General features: G+C 40.3%; 4 protein-coding genes across 6 annotated transcripts; 3 read left to right on the top strand and 1 right to left on the bottom strand.

Annotated features, from left to right (window-relative positions):
- Nucleotides 1-982: 982 nt before the first annotated feature.
- On the top strand, nucleotides 983-2,835 carry LOC110858156. Its single transcript, XM_022106833.2, has 4 exons — nucleotides 983-1,369; nucleotides 1,444-1,609; nucleotides 2,014-2,102; nucleotides 2,186-2,835. The coding sequence occupies exons 1-4, from the start codon at nucleotides 1,226-1,228 to the stop codon at nucleotides 2,525-2,527; spliced, it is 741 nt and encodes a 246-aa protein (XP_021962525.1). The 5' UTR covers nucleotides 983-1,225; the 3' UTR covers nucleotides 2,528-2,835.
- A 3,742-nt stretch (nucleotides 2,836-6,577) lies between these two features.
- LOC110858263 lies at nucleotides 6,578-8,997 on the top strand. Of its 2 annotated transcripts, XM_035858616.1 has the most exons (6): nucleotides 6,918-7,073; nucleotides 7,144-7,241; nucleotides 7,319-7,920; nucleotides 8,011-8,248; nucleotides 8,351-8,442; nucleotides 8,545-8,997. In XM_035858616.1, exons 3-6 carry the CDS (start codon nucleotides 7,732-7,734, stop codon nucleotides 8,749-8,751), a joined length of 726 nt encoding a protein of 241 aa, XP_035714509.1. In that variant the 5' UTR covers nucleotides 6,918-7,073; nucleotides 7,144-7,241; nucleotides 7,319-7,731; the 3' UTR covers nucleotides 8,752-8,997. The 2 variants fall into 2 exon arrangements, with proteins under 2 accessions (XP_021962651.1, XP_035714509.1); XM_022106959.2 differs by lacking the exons at nucleotides 8,011-8,248; nucleotides 8,351-8,442; nucleotides 8,545-8,997 and adding an exon at nucleotides 6,578-6,846 and having other exon boundaries at nucleotides 6,914-7,073; nucleotides 7,319-7,580.
- A 1,271-nt stretch (nucleotides 8,998-10,268) lies between these two features.
- LOC110857965 lies at nucleotides 10,269-16,986 on the top strand. 2 transcript variants are annotated; one of them, XM_022106578.2, is made up of 9 exons: nucleotides 10,269-10,416; nucleotides 10,909-11,143; nucleotides 12,425-12,593; nucleotides 13,925-13,971; nucleotides 14,045-14,126; nucleotides 14,808-14,863; nucleotides 14,953-15,031; nucleotides 16,094-16,222; nucleotides 16,444-16,986. In XM_022106578.2, the coding sequence occupies exons 2-9, from the start codon at nucleotides 10,917-10,919 to the stop codon at nucleotides 16,651-16,653; spliced, it is 999 nt and encodes a 332-aa protein (XP_021962270.1). In that variant the 5' UTR covers nucleotides 10,269-10,416; nucleotides 10,909-10,916; the 3' UTR covers nucleotides 16,654-16,986. The 2 variants fall into 2 exon arrangements, with proteins under 2 accessions (XP_021962270.1, XP_035714348.1); XM_035858455.1 differs by having other exon boundaries at nucleotides 10,283-10,416; nucleotides 10,786-11,143.
- Nucleotide 16,987: 1 nt separating this feature from the next.
- LOC110857964 (endochitinase) lies at nucleotides 16,988-19,743 on the bottom strand. The gene is made up of 16 exons (XM_022106577.2): nucleotides 19,580-19,743; nucleotides 19,359-19,506; nucleotides 19,254-19,290; nucleotides 19,111-19,195; nucleotides 18,966-19,046; nucleotides 18,843-18,889; nucleotides 18,730-18,785; nucleotides 18,537-18,656; nucleotides 18,409-18,470; nucleotides 18,283-18,347; nucleotides 18,130-18,214; nucleotides 17,927-18,036; nucleotides 17,657-17,854; nucleotides 17,479-17,580; nucleotides 17,275-17,406; nucleotides 16,988-17,209 (listed from the first exon to the last, which is right to left on the bottom strand). Exons 1-16 carry the CDS (start codon nucleotides 19,665-19,667, stop codon nucleotides 17,087-17,089), a joined length of 1,539 nt encoding a protein of 512 aa, XP_021962269.1. The 5' UTR covers nucleotides 19,668-19,743; the 3' UTR covers nucleotides 16,988-17,086.
- Between the last annotated feature and the right edge of the window lie 3,289 nt (nucleotides 19,744-23,032).

Here is a 23,032-nt window from a genome sequence, read left to right as displayed (position 1 = left end):
TTAGAACTGAAATCTTACGAATGTAGGTCAAGCCATGGCCGTCTCATGAGCTTCATCCGCCGTAAATAAATACATGATAATTAAGATAATCTATGTATTAGATAGTTGAGAAATAATAAGCTGGAGGACGTAATTGTGGGACAAAGGACGTGGGCAAAAAGGGTGACAAGGCGACACAGCGAACAAGAAGAGGAACTGTTGAGCCTATGCGATTGAGGACATCAGATGAATAACATTGGGATTATAACAGCGATTTTGGTGAGCCATTGATGTCGAAGTTGATGAAGATGTTTTGTGCTGGGAACGTTAATACATATGTGTGTGGTGGAGGGCTGCTTGCTGCGTGTAGTGTAAAAGTAACAGTAGCGTACAACCAAGGATGACAATTTCCTATGTGGGTCAACCGAATCATTTTTCTGCTGCTGCTTTCATTCCGCTAATGCGATAGAGATTCACATCACCAAGTTGTGAGAGAGATCATAAAATATGAGCATTTCACCATCTTCTTCTTCTCTTTTTCTTATTCAGCAAGCACGGATGCATTCCGCACAAATCCTTCAGATCATTTCTTTCTCCATCAATCTTTCCTCCTGCCCAGCCATCCATCTCGTTCTCCTCCATTTCAGGATTCATGGGCCTCATCCTGCGAATAAGAAATGCCAACACATCAACAATAACATGATGCATCTAAATCATTATTCGCCACGTCGATCCATCGTCCACACGGCCGTATTCGCGTCTATGAATCGTGAACTTGACCACCGTATGTGTCCATATGATAGTTGGTGTGTCATAATGCTTCCCTGCAAATTGTAAGCAAGATGAGACACTGGAAGTAATATAATGAAATCTGGCAGGCAATGAAGCGTACTTATCCAATGTACCTCAATTCTTGGTGTTATTGCTGCTGCTGCTGCAAAAATAATATTTCACAGAACCAATAATTAATCTGATCCGAGTGGATGACTGGTTGGCTGGATGGTGGAGAGCACGCTTATATAATTATTATTATGCGTCCTTAAAATGGGTATCGTCTTTCTGTTGACGACATGTAACCCATGAAAGATAATGATCTATTTAAGCGTGAAAGATTCTCATCACGGGCTCATTTCATCGCCAAACTCGTGCCAACTCTGAGTTTGAACGGATTCGATTGCTGAGAGAGCTGTTAAATTAAATTGACACATTGCAATCCAAAGGATATAAGACCACAGACAGCAGAGAAATGCAAGTGAACGCAGTATCCATCACGGCCAAGTTTGTCCAGATGGACATTGAAATAGAGGGAGGTCCAATAGAGGTCGACGACTACGACTTCAACCACACCCGACCTTCTCGTCCTCCTCGGGTCGGATTTCTCGTATCACTCGTAAGTCAAAGTTCATCCATCGATGAGAGTGATAAAATTAAGCCAAGTCTGCTGATTTCTCTTCAAAATGTCAGATCTCCGCAGCCATGTGCGGTGGGGGCGTTTTGCTGTCTCTCCTCGGCCTGGTAGTCTTTTTCCGGGGTTGGACCAATGTCTTGGAGCGGGCGATGATGGCGGATGAATATTCCGATGACGACGACAGCGCTAGGCCCTGGAAAAAACGGACGGAACGACTCGTTGGTAAGTTTTATTTAAGTATTTTTGCCCTTTTGACCTCTTATCGTTTCCTTGCTTGCTTGCATGGCGTCATGCATATTTTGTTTTACGACTTCTTTGTGCTTGGTTGGAGTTAATGGTCGTGGTGGTGGATTGTGATTAGGGTGCCAAGTGTGAACATCTCAGGTTGCATAATTAAGTGCAAGGAGAAAAATAATGCAATAAAGGCATGAGCAGCAAAGCCAATGCTTGTTGACACTTGATGCCTCAATAGGCGAGCATGTAGTGGTTGGTCTGGTGGGTCATCTGACATGCCATTGACACCGACCAACCAATTTCCTCGTCACATTGTGTTCTTTTAAGTAGTAGTCTCTCCTCCAGCTCTGTAATCATCATTGATTTTTTATTCTGTTATATTTTTTCTCTAGTCTATGTGATCATTATTGCGGTCGAGCTGATTTTTGTCTTCATGATGATCAGAGTCCTCATCCCATGGGCGTATACGAAGACGGTCGTTGTGAGTTTACTCGAGCTAAATAATTGGTGCCCACTAAACTAACTACAATATTCTTTACATGCAAATTCATGTCTTTCTTTCAGGCGATGAGAGTCGAGCCTGGTGGCCAGTTCGCCTTCATGCTACACAGTTCCATCTGGCTGATCGCGGGTCTGATAATCTACGCCACTCTGCATGGAATCCTGGTCGCACAAGAGTTAGCTTTCGGCCTCGAGCCGACCTACTACGACAGGACCGTGACCATCGCGCAGGATAATAATAACCATACCACGGAAGTCTACATGCTCGAGTCGTCATCGGACGACGACGACGATGGAAGCGAGATAAGCACCACGGATGGCACCAGTTATGATGACGACTATACCGACACGGATGACTATTCGTACGATGAGGATGCAGAATTGTTGCTTGGCCCGACTACTTAATTAACTAACAGCTCAAACCGTTAATTTATGCTCAATCATAAAATAATTCCAGGAAAATATGCCATTTTGTTATATTTATGACTACATATCTTGCCAGCTTATGTACGTGATGGAGTTTCTAGTGCTTTTTTCTTTGCCTAACTCTAACGTAATAATGGAAACGCTACATATTCATGTATTGTAGTTGACTAGTTTGAAAGTTGTATGCATTTTATTTACATACATATGTTTTTGCATTCCTTGCATAAGTAAATTTTGTAATATGGTATTATTTCACAGGATAAAATAGAGTAAACTTATTGCTACAATTCTTCAAGGATTATGCTCCATTAAAATCTAAAACAATTATCATTGTTTTTTTTACAACAATATGAACATTATTGCGCCACGAATTTTATTTAATTCACGAATTACTGCAAAATTTGGCAATACTTAATATTTAAACCTCATATTCGCATTAACCAATGCATACTCTGCGTTAGGTTGTCGATTCTAATTCCTAGAAATTCAGGCTTCCTGTTATTACACACTTTGCAAAAGGAATAAACAAGCAAGCAATTCTCCTTATTCTGCATTCCTCAACATGCTCAGATTTAATTTGTCAATGAAAATCGTCCTATCCGGTCCATACCTTTAAGCATATTTTCCTCGCATAAAATTTGACCCCAGCAGCTAAGCAGACATGACTGTTAAGAATTACATGATGGCGTCGAAGAAGGACTTCATCGTCCTCAACCCCCGCGACTTGGAGAAAATTGTAAAGCACAGCAAACTCGAGCTGCTTGAAATCTCGTCCGAGGAGGAGGATGGTCCTCCTGAAGGTCAGGAGAGGAAAGTGGACGCAATCTGGAAAGCTGTAAGTCAAATGACAGGCAGCTTATTGGCTCAGATTTGTATTGAATTCTTCCTTCAGGTCGGATTCTTTACGGTGTGCGGAATGTATGGATTTGGAGCGTATGCCTTGGCCCGGTACATCTTCACCCTGCTCCAATCCTCGGATGAGAGTGTCAAGCACATTTTCTCCTAAAAATAATACAAAATTTTGAAATTATAAACAAAAATCAAGGTCAACTTTCTCTTATACATTGTAGAATTTACGTTAATCTTGGTTCGACCGAAATAAATTTATCCTCGCAGGATGCGATTTTCTTGTTCCTTCTGAATCGCGAAATAAATTATCTGCTTATTTGCATGGCTTGGAGTGTGGGATGCATTGGTTATTCTTCCATTTAAATTCACAAGACCGAACTTTTTATGCAATACATAATAATAGATTAAATACAGAGTGGCCTTGACTGCATGCATACGTCACTACCATCTTGAACTAACTTTCTCTCTCCGCCTCGGTTAATTTCTGCTTGAATTATGCATTATTCTAGTCGACGAGTTATTTTAGAAAAAGGCAACTTTTGCATAATTTCCTTGTTCATTGCTGTCATTGCGTAAGATCCGTTCATCTATCTGTCTGTTTGAATATTTGTGACATGCTTTGGATGACTTTGAACACGGGCATGATCTGCATGCCAAATGCATAGATTGGAGTGCAGTTCATATTTTGTCCGAGACTTGAGTACTCGGAGTGTGTCACTAGATCTGTGATCCAGCGGGTCAGCAAGGTCGATTGACTCCACCAAATTTTATAAATTATTAGAATCTTAAAATTTGGCATTAAGCTGTAGTAAGCGTAGATTTCATTCCCTGATTTCTGCATTCTCCCCAGTTGAAAAGACAAGAAAATGTATGGCTCGGACTGTATCAACGCTGAACAAGGGTTTCTCTCATGCAATAAAATAGCAAATTTTAGCCCCAAAGTTTCCAGATTACTAATATTAAATGCAATGCAGTAGGAAAAGTAGAAATCTACAAATGCATTAATCAACAATAAAGTAGAGTAGGAAATAATATAAATAACATTGTAAATTTTAGAGCCAACTTTCATGGAAAAGCAAGATTTACATACACTTCATATCCTGCGTAAATAAGAAAGAAATCGAATCCCAATCACAAGGCCAAGATAACGACCAAGACATTCTTACTCATAAAAATTGACATTTATTGTATCCACAAGTTGACGAATGAACAGTTGTTGTAAAAACGTGCCTAATCGTTGATCCCGTACTTTCGCATGACTCATGCAGTTACAAAAACCATTTAAAACCTTCCAGTAAATATTATTTAGAATACGAACGTATGTATCAAATGGATCCAATTTAGTTTTCATCTCAACACAAAGAAAGACCAAGAGTTCGAGAGAAAAAGGGATAATATTTTGTATCGAATTATTAAGACATGATTTATCTCGGAAATGAATATCCTTTTCTTAATTGCCTTCCTCAACATGAACACAACCTATTTGTTTTGAATACCAACTTTTTTTCTGCTGGGCACATTTGAGCGATATAAATAAATGCGAGGCTACACAAATCCATAAAATCTCGGCGAAATGAATGAGAAGGAGTGAATACAATTTAATTTCACATATGAATTCCGTTGCTAAATTGCCATGGTTATTTCGAGCGGAATGGATCCTTTACACTATTGATTTATTGATCTAGTCAAATTCTTTGTCTCACAGACATAAAGTATGAAAAGCAACTAATAATTTATGAAATAGAGAAGTTGGTGAATTGCTACCTTATTGGTATCATTAGTGCTTTGGACTTCTTCTGCTCGGGTTGATAAATAATAAACAACAGAGCAATTTCAGATCTGCTTCTTCTTTCCGAGAATCATGTAACAGATCTCAATTTCGACAGGGCTTGTCTCTCTCCTTCAGATTAGAACAGGATACAGAAGCATTCGGTTCCTCAATTTGGCAAATAAATAAAGTATAACTTTGTGGAGTGACTATGTTCACGGCCCTCAGGATGCCGGAGGACCATGGTGACGACCCCACCACTGTTGGACAAAGGGCTCGACTCATTCACTTCTGTCGTCCTCGGAACTAGGGACTCGGAACTTCTGCAAAAAGTGTTGTTTCCGTGGGGTAGGTAGAAACGTATCGTGTGTATCAAGGTGCCCCTACCTGAATCCCTGGTTACATACATATCTGTGCACTTTTTGTCTCACATTTCCAGGTTGCTCTCCTCACGACGATCGCCTCGCTTTCCCTCATCGCAGGAAACGTGGTTTGGTACACGCTCTACTTTCATGCGTGGAGTTCTTCCCTAGTCGAGTTGGAGAAGCAGAGTCCTGGGAAGGTGGACCTGGTTTTTCTGAAAAAGAGTATGCATGCATCATCCTAGAAAATTTTATGCTTACGTGGAAAGGCTGAATTTCTCCTTAATTTTGTGCAGTGAGTTACATCATGGTTTCGGTCGAGGCGTGGGTGCTGACTTCCATAACGGGGGTGGTAGTTTGGGTGGTGGAATACATTCTCAGAAAGGTGTGCATACACTTAAATTCTGCATGAGGCATTTTGATACGGATCATCTCTTATTTTTCCAATTTAGAATTTCACACTAAAGATTAGTTTGTTTGTGCAGGTCGGTATTCCTCCTCGCACCAGATTTGGCGTTGCGGTGACCACGTTTGTAGTCTCGGTCGTATTTGGGACGTATCATCTCGGCGTATTCAACCTCCACGAGTTCGTCATGATGAAGGTTCTCAGCTATCAAGCCGGACAAAATATGACTCACCACCTTTTTGCAGAGGTGAGGGACAAGCTGTGGGAGACGTAGCGTCTTAATTGACAATTGACAATGAGATTCAAATCGTAACTAATGCGCACTATCTTCAAATTTATAGCATATTTTTTTTATTTGGGAGTCACTCATTTTATTTTTGACAAAAGATTCTTTCCGTCTATTGAAGAAATTTATAAATAAAAATTGTCATAAAATTGTCTAGGATTTGAGAGGTACGTATTTCTTTCCCATCAAACTTAAGGCCATTAAATATCCAGGTCATTGAATTCTCAGGTTACGTGTTGAAATATTTTTTAACCATCAATACCAATATTTCAATAGAAGGCTGAATAAAAACAGATTTTAGCATGTTGATGCCTAATGGGTCGTTGTTAATATAAACATGACTCTTTGTTTTGCGATTCCGGGTTTGTGGCTCCCGAGAACATTCCTTAATTGCAATCCACTCCACACAGACGTCATTTTAATAACGCCGCATTTCCCGCAGCCATCTTTACTTGTCCGAGGCGTGCATAAAAAAATTGGAACATGGCTCCTGTGCAAATCGACATCTTAATCACGGACTTTGGGGATTCGGACGAAGGGGATTATCCTCCCGTGGTGAAGGTGGCCATGGGCAAGGTCGGCATGGGCAAGAATCAGGATCGGGAAAGAGGAATTGTCTTTCGCGTGGCAAGTGGCATTATTTTTATTTAAAATGGAAAATCTGAGAAATTCCATAATTTGTTCCCATTTTCAGTTGGTCTTTCTCATGAATTTGTTCGGTATTGGTTTCGTCGTGATTGGGGTTGTCACGTATGGAATGAATGCTGTTCGATATTTGCTCACGCTGGACCACAATCTGAAGGGGCATCTTAACGAGGGGACGCCATTCCGTACCTTGGAGCCACAAGTGATGTGTATGTACAAATATTTTTTAAGTGTAGCTTTAATTAACTTAAATTGAGCACTTTTTCATATTTTTTTAAGCCGCATGGTTTGGCTTGGCATGGGAGAGCCTGGCTCTTGCATTGGCTGCCTACAACTGCTTGAAAGCCATTCGGTCCGTGTATGGACTCTCGTACGTGGTAAGTTCAAACAAGTGTCTGACCCACCAGCAATGCTACACAGTTTCATTACATCATTATTCCATAAAAAACAATAGGAGAATCATCGCCTGGGGTACGTGATGAAGGCATTCATCGCCCTCTTTCTGGGGGCGGTTTGGCACGTCATCCTGGTCACTTGCAGCAGCGTGCGCTTCCAACTGCTGCCCTTCGTCCTGTCTGCATCCTGCCCCCCTGTCAAGCAGTAATTTGGGGTAAATGGGATTTGAAAGTGGTATCCATTTGCACATCAACTTTTTCTTTAAATGTTGAATGAGTAGTCAATAAAGTAGTGTTTTGAAAAAGTTGGGCAAAACAATACTGATTGGCTTCACATTTTATGATGATAACAATGAGAGAAAGTGCATTATTTGCGAATTCATTAACAGAAATTTGAATCATGTCAGTATCACAGTCATTTCGTTTCAATTGATTAAAAGAGGAGCACTTCATTGCATTCCATAATTTCATCATGGCTGCCCAGCTTCCAACCAGCAATTTGGACACTATTCCTTCACCTCCGCCTCCTCCTCCTCCGCTCGCATCATCAGGATCGAGAATGGGGTGGAGGGCCCCGGAAGGAGACGAACTACCAAACACGTCAACCTCAACTTTCAAAGTTTGGCAAGAGTTGTCTCTCGTCGTGTCCAAAACAATGATTGTACGTGAGTCAATATAACGCAGGGTAGGAGGCGAGGCGAGGTGACGGCGTGGCATCATGGATTTGCTAACCACGTCATTATTTACTCAGGTATATTGTGCCATGTCTCTCACAATCCTGTGCGTCCTGGCGTTTCTCATTCTGTCGGGCAGCCTGGTCCCTGATTTCAGTGCAGAGGAGGAAGCTTCACTTCCAATCACTCCTACCTCGAGCCCGGCCAACAGTAATGCATCGAGTAATGCGAATCCTTCTCCAGCAACAACGCCAACAACGACAACTACCAACAGCCTGCATGAGAAGTTGGTTTCGCGAATGCATGCTCACGACAGTACGTGCAAAAATAAGTAGTACATATTTGCACAAGTATCACATCACACCACCGTTCCCTACTTTTTTTTAATGCCATGTTGTTGAATTGATTGTTCAACAGCCGAGTTCTACATGTTCATTCTCACACTGCTCGTGTCCATCAGAGGGGGGCTGTTGTACATGGCGAAGGCGTTGAAGCGACCAATCCTACAGGTTGGAGTAATATATACTTAGATGCAACTTACCCCTTTCTGTCCATGTAAACTTTTACTTACTCCTTCCGCTGATGGAACAATGGATTTTTTTGTCCCGTAGAAAGACTCGTCCTCGGTGGGAACGTGGCTGTTTGGAGCATTCTGCATCCTCGTGGCTGAGCTGATTCTGGGACTTTCTCTCCTTCAGTGCCTCCCAGGAGCGCACATTCTCATCCTCGTCTTTCTCGTGGTGGAAATCTTCGTCCAAGTTGCCTTCATGTGGATCGTGTGGAATTTCAAGTTGGAAATGATGATGACGGTTGCATAATCCAATTCTTGCCATTTGCACGACTTCACATTTGCACACAGACAGAAGCCGCAATAAATGAAAATAGAGATATCAATAACATTATGCATATTGGCCGCCCTGGTAGAATTACCTGTCAAACTTTCACCACTCATTTTTGCCAATATCGGGGCAAATGCATTCACATTTTGTCACATAATCTAATACACAATAAATAAAATGTGTAGTGTGAGTGGTGTGTCTGATGGTATCAGCATGAAATTTCATTTCGAGTCCTTATTTTGCTCAGAATCAGGAGCACGTGGAGCAAGGGCCGAAATGGAGATGAAAGACGAGATGATATTGAAGCGTTATCATATTCCACCAAAATTGATGCTGATTGAGTGCATCAATCATTCCGCACATGAATTTCATCACACATTTCTCCAAATCTATATAAATATGAAAACCATGTGGTAAACATGTACTTACGGCTGTATGGATGCATGAATAATGTGAATATTCTGCAACTTTACATTTATTCGGGAGTTGAGTTAGCTGCATCCTTACTTGGCTAGTTTGTGTTCCAGTGAAGACTCATATTTCTGCAGATGATGAGAAAAGTTGTAAATTTCAACAGAGATAGAGAGAGAGAGCGATGTGAGGATGACAGGACAAGGCCCACTTTTCTAACTCATGCATTCATGACCCAAATCTTAGGATCATCGTTTGCAACCGGCACAAACAACAAAATCTGGATTAAATATGTATTCTCAAAGTTGCAGTGCAACGTTTTTATTTCCTTCGATCATCTTTTGCACGCCATCGTAAAATGCCCACACAAAAGTTGATAATCCTTAGAAAATAATGAACGAATCGGAACAAGTAAAAAATAATAATTACATGCAGAAATTCTTCTTAGAATTTTTCATTTCGTTTCATTGAGTAAATATGTGTCGAATTTATTGCTAATTCAATTTTTAGCCAATTATCACCCATACTAAAAATGCAATGACGTAAGTTGGATGGAAAAAAGTGAGGTGAGCGCACGCTCAGAAGGTTATGTTCAACTGAATTTATTTATTGCTATGCTTATCCGTCAACAATCCTACGCAACCCCGTCTTATCAGTGTGTAGATTACAAAATCATATTTAATTCATATTTAATTTATTTGATTCCCGAACGTGTTTTATTTAGGGAGATGGGAGGTGAAGATCATGGTTTGCCTGCATCATATAATACAGCTCAAATCTGGGCAAGTTGCATAAATATTTGACTAATTCCGACATTTATTAGAGTGAGAATAAGTGTTAATTAGTTCACATTATGCATTCAAAGTTTTATATTTATGGTGGAGCAATTTAGCTGATTGGAATCTCTCAAATGAATTAGGAGCAGATTGAATGGATTGCTCATCCATTCGGACAAAATCAAGTTCATCATTCCGTGGTCATTTTAGGATTAGAGTAATAATTCTCCAGAAAGAAGTGAGTGATTCCATCACTCAAATAAAAAGTGTCCACCATAAACTGTTAATCCGACCAATCTCATAATAATATTTAGCTGATAAGCCCACAACCCAATAACGTACATGTCATGAGACTGTGCGTGCCTGGCTGTATGGGAGAGATGAGCATCGATCAATTCGACCGTAACCTTGTACTTGACTGGATAACTCGCATCTCGAAGAAGTAACTCTCTCAAAAGTAAGTGCACAAGTTGTCTTTAACGTGAAACGTAGTTCGATGGAGGCAGAGTAGGTATCCTCCACTAATTCTGCTTAGTGCCACAAGCAGTGACCACTGCTGACAACATCGTATCTACAATTTTTTGTTGCTGGTGGTGGTTAGCTTGGTGAATAAGCAGGTTTACCAAGTATATGCCCACCACATCCGAGATGGTCTCCCCTTTCTTTCCATTTCTTTAAGAAAATCCCTTTGCAACATTCTACCAAGCAAAATACGTAAACTCCGTATGATCATCTGTCAAGCATCCATCTGAGAGCATCGTGTAATTTTAGCTCATCTTCTTCTTGTCCTTATCTTAATAAATTAATTACATTTAAATGGACGCAGATTCATCTCCCAACGCAGTAGTTGAACTGCGGACCTCTCTGTTCAACGAACCTCTCCAGTCTAAAATTGAGAACAATTGAGCTCGTGCTGCTAATTAAGTTGTGATTTTATATCCAAAAATAGAGAACGGGATGCAGCAGGTTTCAACAGTGGTGTTCGTCGTGGTGCTGTTGTCATTTGCAGTGACCGCTCAGCAGCAGCAGCAACAATCAAATTTCAACGATCAGGTCAGCAACAACAATGTCGATTACCAGCAACGTGCCCTGAATCGTAGGGCGCAACAACAAGGCTACTGGCCGACGAACTATGAGGTTACGCAGAAGCCAAGGAGGACCCATTATGGACAGACGCTCTCGAGGTAATAACAACTTACTGTTGACAGCTGTGTGTACCGGGTGTCATTTGCTATTAAATTATGCATGCATTGGAGAATTCTTTTGTTGGAAAGGTACGCTGAGAACGATTACTTAATTGTTCCCTGATTATGCATTTCATGTAAACAACTTTCACTTGATCGAAAGGTTAAGGTTGTCAAATAGTAAGCAGACTGCGTTATGCATGAACTCCAGCCGATCAAGTGTCACTCATTTATTTGTCATTGTTTTCTTCTTACATCAATTGTTATCTCCAATTAGACGCCTGAGCCAGTTGTAACTAGAAACTGAACTGAACTTGATCCGGTTCAGTAAGTAGCTGACTGACTTTGAGAATCAAGGAGAAGATTTAGAAGAAGAAGAAGTTGTGAAATCCGAGAGTGCCGTCGCATCGTGATGAACAAATGTTCCTCAACTTTTACTTGGACGTCCATAATGAGTTTGCATAAGGATGAGGAGAAGGAATTTGAGTAATAAAATCTAAATCAAGAGCTCTCTGATAGTAGAAATATCTCCGAGTGAGTAGATTTATTTGAGAAATGGCAAAGTTCAAGAGAGGAATGAAAAATGATGAGATCATTTTTCCTGCACCTAATTTTGCCCCCGAGAGAACAGACAATCTTTATATTGTTTATTCTTTCTGATGAGTGGACATTTCTCGAAATGGGGTATACGCATTACATCAGGATTCATGACATGATGTAAGTTCTGCATGGCTGAGAACATGATGAGCGAGTGACATTCATAATATTGTGGATTAATCAGGTGATGCAACTAAACGACGTAAATACTTGGAGGAAAAACATGTTTGTTGATATTTTGGAAACCTTGGTTTTTTGGGGAGTTTTACGTTTCGTAATGAATGTCAACATTTATTTGCTTGTGACATTCTCAGCAATTTTTACTTGAATAAATGTACCTTAAAGTTTAGCATTTGCCCGGCACACTCTTACATTACATTCATACTGACATATTTGTGGAAATGTGATTAAAGTTACATTATGGATGATATGCAGGAATCAATAAATCAATGATTCTGCCAGTCACTTGGTCGCCGTGCGTTGCTGGCTATTTATTCCAGAGAATGGGAATAATTGTGATAATTAGATAAATATCGGAATTTTGTAAAATTGCCAGAAGTCCGCAGTTTGTCCATTGTACATCGAACTAGTGCAAAGTCATAGCGCTCGCTTTGTTCATTGGCAACTTTATTTTTTTATAATGGCGACGACTAAACTTGTCATTTTGGTTTTGGTCGTTTCCAGATTTTTTGACTCTCCTGCTGCTGGAGCCCCGCAATATGCGAGCTCGACCCCACCACCGGGACGTCAATGGAATAACAGGAACAGGTGGAGTGCGAGCACCCCACCTCCGAGAGATGCACAAGGCCGTGTCCGAATGGGAGTCTCGAACGGGATGTGTGACAATGCAAAGGTAAGAACCACCACGAGTTTCAAGTTTTTTACTCCGTTTTCCAAATTTGGTCTTTAGCTACTTCTTGAACACAAAGAAGTGGGAGGGTCTCCACGTGCCGGCATTATCCCGACGGGGGTCCTCCTCCCGGGAGTAGTTTAAAGTCAGGAAATAGCACAAATTTCGTTTAAAATTCCGTTATTTCGAGAAGTAGGGCTTAATGAATGATAATGATGGAGCATCAAGTCGAATTATACATATGTAGCTCAAAGCTCATTTTGCTAATTACAGGGTTGATGTATAAGTAGGTAGTTTTGTGACGTAAGTAATGATAAGGTTCAGTTTTGGACTTTGCATGGGCGAGGGGAGAACAATCACAGGGCTCATTTCAAGTGGGACTGGCAAAAGCAATACATTTTTAACTATCAGGGAATAGGATGAAGAAAATTGGCGCAGAGAAAGCTCGTGTGGGTGAACATGGGTCTGATTTGAGTAGTCGTCTCAAAGTAATTGACCCTTAAATGTTAATGGTGGTCGTCTTATATTTTTGAAGACTTTCTCGTTCAGTTTCACTCTAAATTAGGGAAATGTCTTTCCCGCAACAAAACCGTTTCCTGGAAATTTTCAGTTGCTTGCTGCCAATACAGATGCAGAATTGTCATTGCGTGAGAAAGACTCGAGTCTGGAATTAATCACATACTTTGCCCATTTATGCGTCGACAAATGTCGTGAAACCGGCATGTTGTCGCTATGCAGTGAAAATGGGACACTCCAAGAGCATGCTTGCCTCTGGGGTAATTTTGCAGAAATATTAACCCACTTTTTCCCTGGGATGGAGGAATACAAGAAAAAGTATGCCTGGAGGGAGTTGGTGATAATATGCATGCAAGCAAAGCAAATAAGCACGGCAAGGTTAGATAAGTAAGTATTGCTCGAGCTACATCATCATCAAGGTTGTCACTGGGATTCTCCTGTGACCAGAAATGATGGCATCTCACTCAATAATCGAGCCTATCTTTTGTTCACTTTTATTCGAGAGAGCTTGTATATTTTCTCCTTGTGCATGAGGAGATTCTCCTCTTGGAAGCATGTAATGTGGCATCAGCTGCATTACGAAAATCTGGGTTGCATAAGTCTCCAGACGTTACCCAACTATGTATCTAGTAGACTATGCATCAGATGAGACGAGCCAAAGTGTGCACTTGTCTGAAAGTCAAACACACTCGTCGACGACTCGACAACAACAATGAAGAGTTTTGTTGAGAAACTTTTAGAAAATGATGTGGAGACTATGCTCACTACTTTTTAATGATGTTGATCTCATTGTTCTGATACTAGTTTTTGACTTGCAGACAAATTTGACTGTGGATTGGGACATGTCTCCCGTGAATCACACATGGTGAGCAATTCTGCTTATTTCAGTTGTAATTGGAAATTGTGCTAAATGTTGTGCATGCTTTTTGAAATATTAGCTACCATCCCGAGAACAGATTCCCGGTTGACGACTCTCTCGCACCGCTCCTGCAATGTGACCGGCTACCTCCAAGATATGTCGTAAGTGAAGCGTTTTGGTTAAATTGTTCATATGCGAATATTGTAAAACTTGCCACGCAAAGAATTTCCTTCTGGTTTTGTACCGAAATAATTGGGAGGCCACACCCAACCAAACCTGTCAATTCTGTTAAATATGTACATAGACTTCAGTTCAGACAGTGTAGCATTAGAAAATATTCCTGCTGGAGTAATGTTCTGAAGATTTTTAAATAGTTTAAACGCAGAGATCCTAATTTGGGCATAAAGAAGACTGGGAACTGAATGAATAAGGTTGATTAATATTAATGAATTAGGTAGTTTTCATTATAATGACCGAAAATAACAAGTTGGTCGTCCGAAACGTGGGCGCGTGGAAAAGATCTTTTAATAAAACAGAGTGAATGTCCCATTTTAAATTGAGTTTAAAAAATGTAGCATCATTAAATCCATTAGCCCACTGGTACATGTGTGTATGTGGTTCAGAGTTCACACACCTTGGGACTAAATCTGACCTAAAATGATAACATTTCTCTCCAGGAGGTCAAAACGCTGGCTTGATTTCTTCGATATGAATAATATTTGCTGTGCCATTTTAACCAAAGTAATTTCTGAGAAACTCATTAGTGGCGTATGTATTTTAGAAAATTAAGTAAATAAACTGCGTAGTCAAGCTAAATGACTTGACGTCACGTTTTTTTCCAGCCCGGACATTTGTGCATGAGTGAACGAATCCACTACCCGGACAACGTCCCGACACAGTATGCAAGAATTATTCCAAAGTTATTATTTTCCTTGCGGTGTTAATATGCAACTTGGATTGATTTTGTTTTTGTTTACGTGTCTACAGCGGAGACCATCGCCCACTGTGGCCCGTATTTGGAGAGTACATCTTCGTTCCGAGAGAACGCTGGTTGCACAACATTGAGGTAAAGACACCACTTTCTGCCGGCAGTAATAAAAAAGTGCCTAAAAGTTGCAGGCAAAGTTGCAGCAGGGGACGAAATGAGTAAAGTGTTTCTCGTGTAAGGAAAGTATTTATCGTCACGTAGTATCTGATGAGAAAGGGGCTCAGTTTTGCAGCCGAGTTTTCACTTAAGTTGCATAAGTGTGCGATGTGTGATTGACAATAAATGGAAATCGCTGCTGGTAAAAGCCTTAACCTTCTACTTCCTCATTCGGCGAGAATGGCAGTGTCAGATGTGATCGTCGTGTATTAGATTTTTTAGATGAAAGTATTGTCATTTTTGGCAGAAATTCGTGAAAATTCAAATAATGTATTCATGTCGCCTTGATTTTATTTAAAGTTTTCAAAATTTTTCTTAAATCATGAAATAGCTTCGCCAAATTCGCACAGTTTGAGTTATTTATAAAATTAGTTTATTCTTACTCGTTGTTGTTTTTCACGACGATTACTGAACAGCTAAAGAAGCAGATCTGCGATGATCGCGCCTGAGATTCTCGTTGTGTGTGTCTCGAAGTAATGGAAAAAGTAGGAGAGGAAACCGGCACTTTCTTTCTTGCGTGCAATGTGCCCATAGCAGACTGATGAGGTCACCGTGAAAATAAATGCTGAAAGCTGAGTCAGGATGAGGTTTCTCAGCAGTTGTTAAAAGTAAAACTTGCAAATTGTCGTGACTCTGCGGTGCCCTATGCTCTCTTTTTTTTTGCTTTCTCCTCTCCAGAATCTCCTGCTTCCTCAAATTTATGACTTTTTGTTAGTAGTGGTACAAGTGACAAGATGGTTTCTTGGTATTACTTGCGTACTTACTAGTAGAGATGATAGCCTTGTGTCTGTGAGTATAGTAAATAGTTGTAACTAAGTAAAGTCGTAATGAGGAAGAAAAAAAAACTGTATCTGTGTCATCTCGTCTGACCACTGAACACTTTTTTCTGAAATACTTTTGCTACAATTCTGGATCGTCTGGGAATGCAATTGCACGTGATGATTGGTTTATCTTAATCTCATCGTCGGCTCTCTTTTCATTTAGCATGGAGCCGTGGTCATGCTGTATCATCCTTGCGCTCACCCTGCAGAAGTTGCCAAGCTCAAGAAACTCGTCAAGAGCTGTATTGGAAAGCACGTCATTACGCCGAGCACCTTGCTGACTCCGGAACGGGTGAGTGGTGCAGCTCTCTGTATAGATTGTTGTGTTTTTTACATAAAATAATAATTAGTCTGGACCCGAAAGTGTGGGATGGAGGAAAAGTTTTAGTTTTTTTTTCGAGAGTCGAGTCTTTTGCAGGGAACAAAATTGCAAATTTAATTCTTTTTTTGCCCTCTTGGTTGAGTTTTTGGTTATATGTTTCTTATTAATATGAACTTTTTAATATAAAATAGCCTCTGGCCCTGGTGGCGTGGTCGTGTCGGCTGCTCATGTCCTCCGTGGATGAAGATGCGGCTCGAGGGTTCATTCAACAGAGGGGACACAAAGGTCCGGAAGGAACTTATCGAAAAGAGGGCCAGTTCACGTTTGGACTCCTGCAACAAGCAACCATGACTGGAAATGGGGCCCAGTTCGGCTATTCCAGGATCCAGTGTGTCCCATGAGGAGGAGAGACAAATACTGATGATGGCGACCCATGATTTCTTATCAAAACTCTCTTGTCAGAATCGTGCACATTTAGTTTAGTAGCAAAAATTAGTGTAGTAACAACTATCCCAAAGTTAAGTTATGGATTCTTTCTGATCACCCATTTTTTTCGGGACCTACTTCCCAACTCTGTACTCATATTATGTGCACAATCAATGACTTAATTAAGTGACTGCTAGATATACGACGGATGAGGTGTGATAATCAGTAATCTGTCCAAGAATCTAACTTTTAACGGTGCTCATGACAAGAAGTTGAATATACTTAATAAATATTATATTAGTAACGAACTCGTTTTGATTGCAGTAAAATTTGGCTTATTTATTATAATTTTTAAAAACAGTAAAGAAGATAATGATTGCATTTAATGATTGCATTAATTTTAACTTGCTAAACATTGCAGTTCGACGTATCCACGTTAGCCGGCCAGTCACACGTTTTGAAGGGGTGGTTCCAGTATAGCCCACCACTACAAGTGTTCACCTGCGGATTACCGTTGACGCAGCGGACATACTGCAAGAAAAATATATTAGTTTTAGTTCGGAATATGTGCTTGGATTGAGAGCCGTGGTCCTCACTTTGTTGCAATCGGCATGTGGCCAATACTCTTGGACAGAGCAATCGACATCACCCGGACTTGGAGTGGTGGTTGTAGTCGTGGGTCCAGTCCCAGTATATTGCGTCGTGGTCGGTGGGGCCCACCAGGTCGGCTGAAACACAAGAATCACGTTATGTAAGGAAACTTGACCAAAATAGGACAAAATGAAATATGTGCGACATACTTCTGGGGTTTGCGTCGGTTCGGGTGCAATTGGCACGATGTAGCCGGCAAGACCATCATTGATCGTCTGAAGGAGGGAGTGTCTCCCAAATTTGCAAAAGTTCTGTGTGGGCCAAACTTTTTGCATTACTAAAGTTCACGCTAATTACGGAATCGGAAAAGTATCGAGGATTCTTCACCTGAGCATCGTCCATGTCAATCGCCCACACCATGGCGCCTCCGTAACCCTTGGCCTTGATCCAGTTCATCTTGATCTTGAGGGAATCCACATCTTCGTAGCCAATCCATTGGTTGGCCCTATGAGTGTAGGGAACTTCTCCGATCGGATCGTATTTTTTAGCCCAGCCAATCGGGTCAGTAAGTTGGTAAAGACAAATCTGTCGAGAAGATGATTCGTCATCTAAATAGTTGCAATCTTTGCATTTTTATCATTTTTACTTGTGACTGACCTCCAAAAATCCCATAAATCCAGTCGCATTTGTCAATGGACCGGGATCTCCGCCACCCACCCATTGAACAATATGCGCCCCGAGTCCATTGTTGTTGGGATCTCCCAAAACTTTAATGAATTTGTCAGTAATATATTATTTATTGCATTCACCATATTTATGTAAAACACATGTGATGGATTAATTTGATGAGGATTACGCACCATAACTTCTGCCGTAAAATGGCACCCCGACAATCAACTTGTCTCTCGCGCAGCCATAATTTTCCCAGAGTTGGTAACCGTCCTCCTAAAATTTTTAAATCAGTTCATGAAAATGCGCATAATTTTCGGCGTTAGTGTGTACGTATGACTAACGAAATTGAGCAATTCATATCCCCATTTGTCGATCTCTTCTCGGCGGCGAAGTTGACTGTGCACGTCTGCAAAGATAACAATGTCTTTATGTAGAATGCATTATTTCCAACTTGCGTGTCGTCCTACCAGCATATCCAACCCAGTTCCCCCGAAGATCGTATGACATGACGTGAATCGCGTCCAAAATCCTGCACGAGAAAATTAGGAAGAACTGAAACTAAGCTAATTTTAAGATATTTTCTCATTGTTATCACCTGCACAGGTCAAAAACATGGTAGCCTTCGTCCAACCGAAATTTGGCGATGGGTACTGCAGCAGTCAGTTCCCAACTGGGGTTCACGGCATCGAAAGCGGCTCTCAGTTCTTCTACCAAGCTAAATATAGGAGGTAACAAAGAGTTGGATTATTAAATGACTGCATGACACAAAAAAGTGTTAGTTATATTACGAGAGAAAGTTATCCTTATCTGCCATATTACCACCACGATCCATTGCGCCAGGGTACTAAATATAATAAAAAGTTGATTTGCAAAAAAATTAATTGTGACATGTCACTCATACCTCCCAATCTAAGTCGAAACCGTCAAAGTTGTACTCGGAGATGTATTCTTAAATTATAAAATACTGACAAGTTATACATGCTTATTTTTAGTTTAATAACCAATATTTGTATGATTTACTCACCAACGACGCTCCTAACAAAGCTGTTTCGTCTCTCTACCATCGACGCCATTTGCGAATATTTCTTCCCTCCCTCTCCCCACCCTGTGTTCATTTATCGCTTTACTAATCAAATTGGAAATATGTTACGTAAATTATCTGAACTCACCTCCCACTGCGAGCAATGCTTTCAGTTTGGGATTTCTCTTTTTAAGGTCGGTGAAACGTTGGTATCCTCCACCCTCGATGTCCCTCTGTCCCAAAGACAACCATTATAACGACAACTCCCATCATAATATTATAAAAAATTACCTCTTCATCAAGCACTAAAACTTCCCATGTTACATTTCTGAATACCAAATAATAATAAAGGAGTAAGTAAAATAAGCTAATTTGATGTGTGCAATTCAAACTCACGACACTCCGCAAAACGAGTAGATGATATGGGTACAGAGTTCTGGGGGAATATCTTCAACGTCATAGTTGGCAGGGTACGGACGATACACGGCCCAGTTACTCCAGTAGCAAACAATTCTCGGGGTACGATCGAGATTTGCTCGGGCACCTGAAATAATTAGAAGGTAAAATTGCAAAAAAAAACTCTCGGAAAAAGAAAAACAGCATAAAAAAATAATGACCATTGAGGGCAACTTCGTTCTCAGCAACTATTACGCCAAGCGTCAGCGAGAAAACGAATGCCAGAAATAGTTCTGGATTTCGAAACATTTTTTTGGATTTAAAACAACCAAACGACCCGATCAAGTCGACTAGTTTGAATAGAATACGACGCACGAAGAGGTGAGGAGTGGTCAAATTTTATCCAAAAAGAGGATTATCCACACCCACGTTGAGGAGATAAAGTCATATCTCGACATGATGATCATGATTGAACATTTTTTAATTATACGGCTTATTAATTGATTTATATACATATGTGATAGCAGTGATTTCATTATGTGTGTGCTCATAAATATGAATTAAAATTAGCCTTTACAGACACATGCATACATAACATTGTGAGATTGAGATTGCTATTTAGCTTAAATGATTTGGAGATATTTTTCATTATTACAATGAATTAGATAATTAATTGGTGTGATCATGCACTTATGAAATACGCCTCAATATCACACTGTGTGCTATAACTTTAAGCACTAATATCCGTTGCAAATTTAACGAACAAACAATAAACTTGCGTGTTTTTAGAACTAAACATGTTTGTAATAATAAAAATATGCCTCTGTTTGCAAATTACACTTGAGCTTATATGTAAGTACCATACGCACTAGAACACCCAAGTTGCTCCAGGAATTGTTTTTGGCTCATAAAAGATGATGGATGAAGTATAAAAACAAATCTTTTTTCATTAGTTCATCCCTCAAAATATATTAGCGTCGAATATCCATGCAATCTTATCTCGTTTCCTTCAACAAGTATCGTTCCCAGTTTAAAATTTACAAATGAAATGATTAACTAACTACTAAATAGAGTTCATGCAACCAAGAGCAAATACTGAATCTGAGACGTGTGCCTCATCTCCCAGCCAGATTTGGGAGCTTGGTGGAGAAAGTTGTCTGTTTTCAGGAGTCGAGATGGCCTTCCGATTTCTCTCGAGGAATTTCTTCCACGCGACTTTCTTTTCTGGTTGGATATCACATGACTGACTCTCTTTGTCGTCTTGATACAGAATAACCTTGCGAAAAATGCTACATGCATATCTCATAGCGGACAAAGAATGAATACAATTGAGAATTAAGTATGTATGCAAGCGTTTCTTCAGAGCAGGCAGCCACGTCGCATATCAAAAATCGGTAGCGAGTTGCAGTAGTTAAGCCATCGATACGACTTCATCTCGTTCACAATGACTACGCAGAGAAAAGAATGGAAAAGAAGAAGTCGGGGATTCAAACAAATTTGTTGAACACTGAATGGAATTGCATTATATGGAAAGTACAGAGGGAAGTACATGCTTGTGAGCGAGATTGAGTGAGTGAATAAGTTGAAAAAGACGCTCATCATCGAAGGGTAGCCACAAAACACATGGGATCAGATCAATATTTTGTGCTGCACAGATATGGTTTCATCCGTCTCTATTGGAACCACTCCATTTCTAAGGTCTCCTCACTTCATGACAACTTTCTCCGACTTCATGCTATCTCGTAGTCTTAGCAATCACTCTTCTCTCTTACTCACCAAAAGCCATGCACACACGGTTATCGTTAATTTTATCGAGTTCTGATGAAGGGGAAGAGGAAAAGGGATATAGACGCCACAACCTCCGTCGTATTTCAGATTTTGGAGCTACTTCCTCCATTCCCGAGTAAACTTTGACATTTATTTAATACTTGATCAATCACGGGGACAGAAAGAAAGCAGAAAATACTTATATAAATGTCCTATTACATGAGAATTAAGCTTTTCATGAAGTAATGTCGTTTCGCTGTTCACTTTCAGCCTTTGATAAACCCAAACTGGTAATTTTCTCGAGTATTTTGTGTACATAATCTCATCCTTTTCGTCATATTATGCAAAGCTCAATAGTCACCCGTCGTACTCCATGCCATGCTCACTTCACTTCATATTGGATTGGTCTCCTATCGCCCTTTTCTCTTCTTAAGTCGGAACGTATGCTGGATAAACTGAAAATTAGTTGTTAATGGTCGTCTAATCCTCTTATGAGGCAATGTTGCATAAATCCTCACCGTCCGCCGTGCGTCAAAACAGAGAGATGAGAGATAAAGGGTCGTCGTCGTCCTAGAAAAGCTTTGACAGTTCCGGATTAAGCTGTGGGCTGTGCGGTTCATATGTAAGTCTCGCTCCTTACTTGCCCGAAATGAGCAACAGTGAAGGAAATCATGATTATTTAGCTGCATCGACAGCGAAGGATTATGTACCAAGTACTCGTTCAATTTCAATTTTGCGAAATATATTGTGATTAACAGAAACAAAACTGTTCACAGTATTTGGTTTCACTAATATGCCTAAAAGTACGCACTCAGTTCCTTGTTTTCTCAGATGCCGAATACGACTAAATATGAGCCGGGCGGATATGTAAAAAAAATCAGGCGTAGAATTGTGGAACACGCGACCGGAAGAAGAAGGTGCCGAGGCAAAGTGAGATCACAGGTTGGGGCCAAGCATACCTCACACCCTTCGGACGGGGACCCTTGATCAACCTGCCGGGTTTAATTCAATCTCTGCGTCAATACAGGTGCGATTGAGATGAGACTAGTGTTGCCACAAGCCCATGGGAGGGATAGGGAAAAATCCTATCCCTTCCATGGGCTTGTCACTTGTGGCAACACTAGATGAGACAATGAGAAATGCAAGTTGTGGCCTTATTATTTGCACTGTTGTTTCCTCCTCACTTGACTTGCTACTGATAATCATGATGATGATGATGTGGCCATATTTCCGAAAATAATGGGTCAATTTTTCTCGCTGGTTGAACCCAACAAGAGGAAAGGAAACTGGATCCGGGGATAATTAAGCATGAAGCCCTCGTTGGCCGAAATAAGACTAAAGGTAAACATTACGCAGGAACCACCACCACCACGAATAACAAAGTATCTCGTGTCTTTCAAATGTGGGATGAGATAAAGGGTACATAAATATTGCGTAACCTTCATCATCCGACTGTACACTTGCTGACAGGATCCTTCAGCCGGTAACATATCTATTTACATTCGTGGTTTTTGATTGAGGAAAAGTTGGCAGGAGGATGATTGCCTTGCCGTTAATATGCTGATAAGATCTGCATGGGATTCTGTGACACATGGAAAAATAAAATAAATTTGAGACGATCTTGACACTGACTGACATTTGATCTTGTCTCGAATTGTTTTTAGTAGTTTGCACCGACTGAAAAAAATCTCATCTAATAATTGTCATAGGCATTTCAATATTCCAAGCCAATGCATCGGGATTCATATCAAGTTACTGTAATTAACGCATGATTTACATTAAACAGGAATAAATATGTGAAAAGTTAGTAAACAATGAGGGTGTTCAATTATCAAAATGTTAAATGATTTATCTATGTGTTTGTACTATTTACATTTTTAATCGAATTTAGGAAATCAATAACAAAT

The sequence above is a fragment of the Folsomia candida genome, unplaced genomic scaffold (assembly GCF_002217175.1).
Source record: "Folsomia candida strain VU population unplaced genomic scaffold, ASM221717v1 Fcan01_Sc020, whole genome shotgun sequence".
Lineage (NCBI taxonomy): Eukaryota > Metazoa > Arthropoda > Collembola > Entomobryomorpha > Isotomidae > Folsomia > Folsomia candida.
This window is presented reverse-complemented; position numbering and strand designations above follow the sequence as displayed.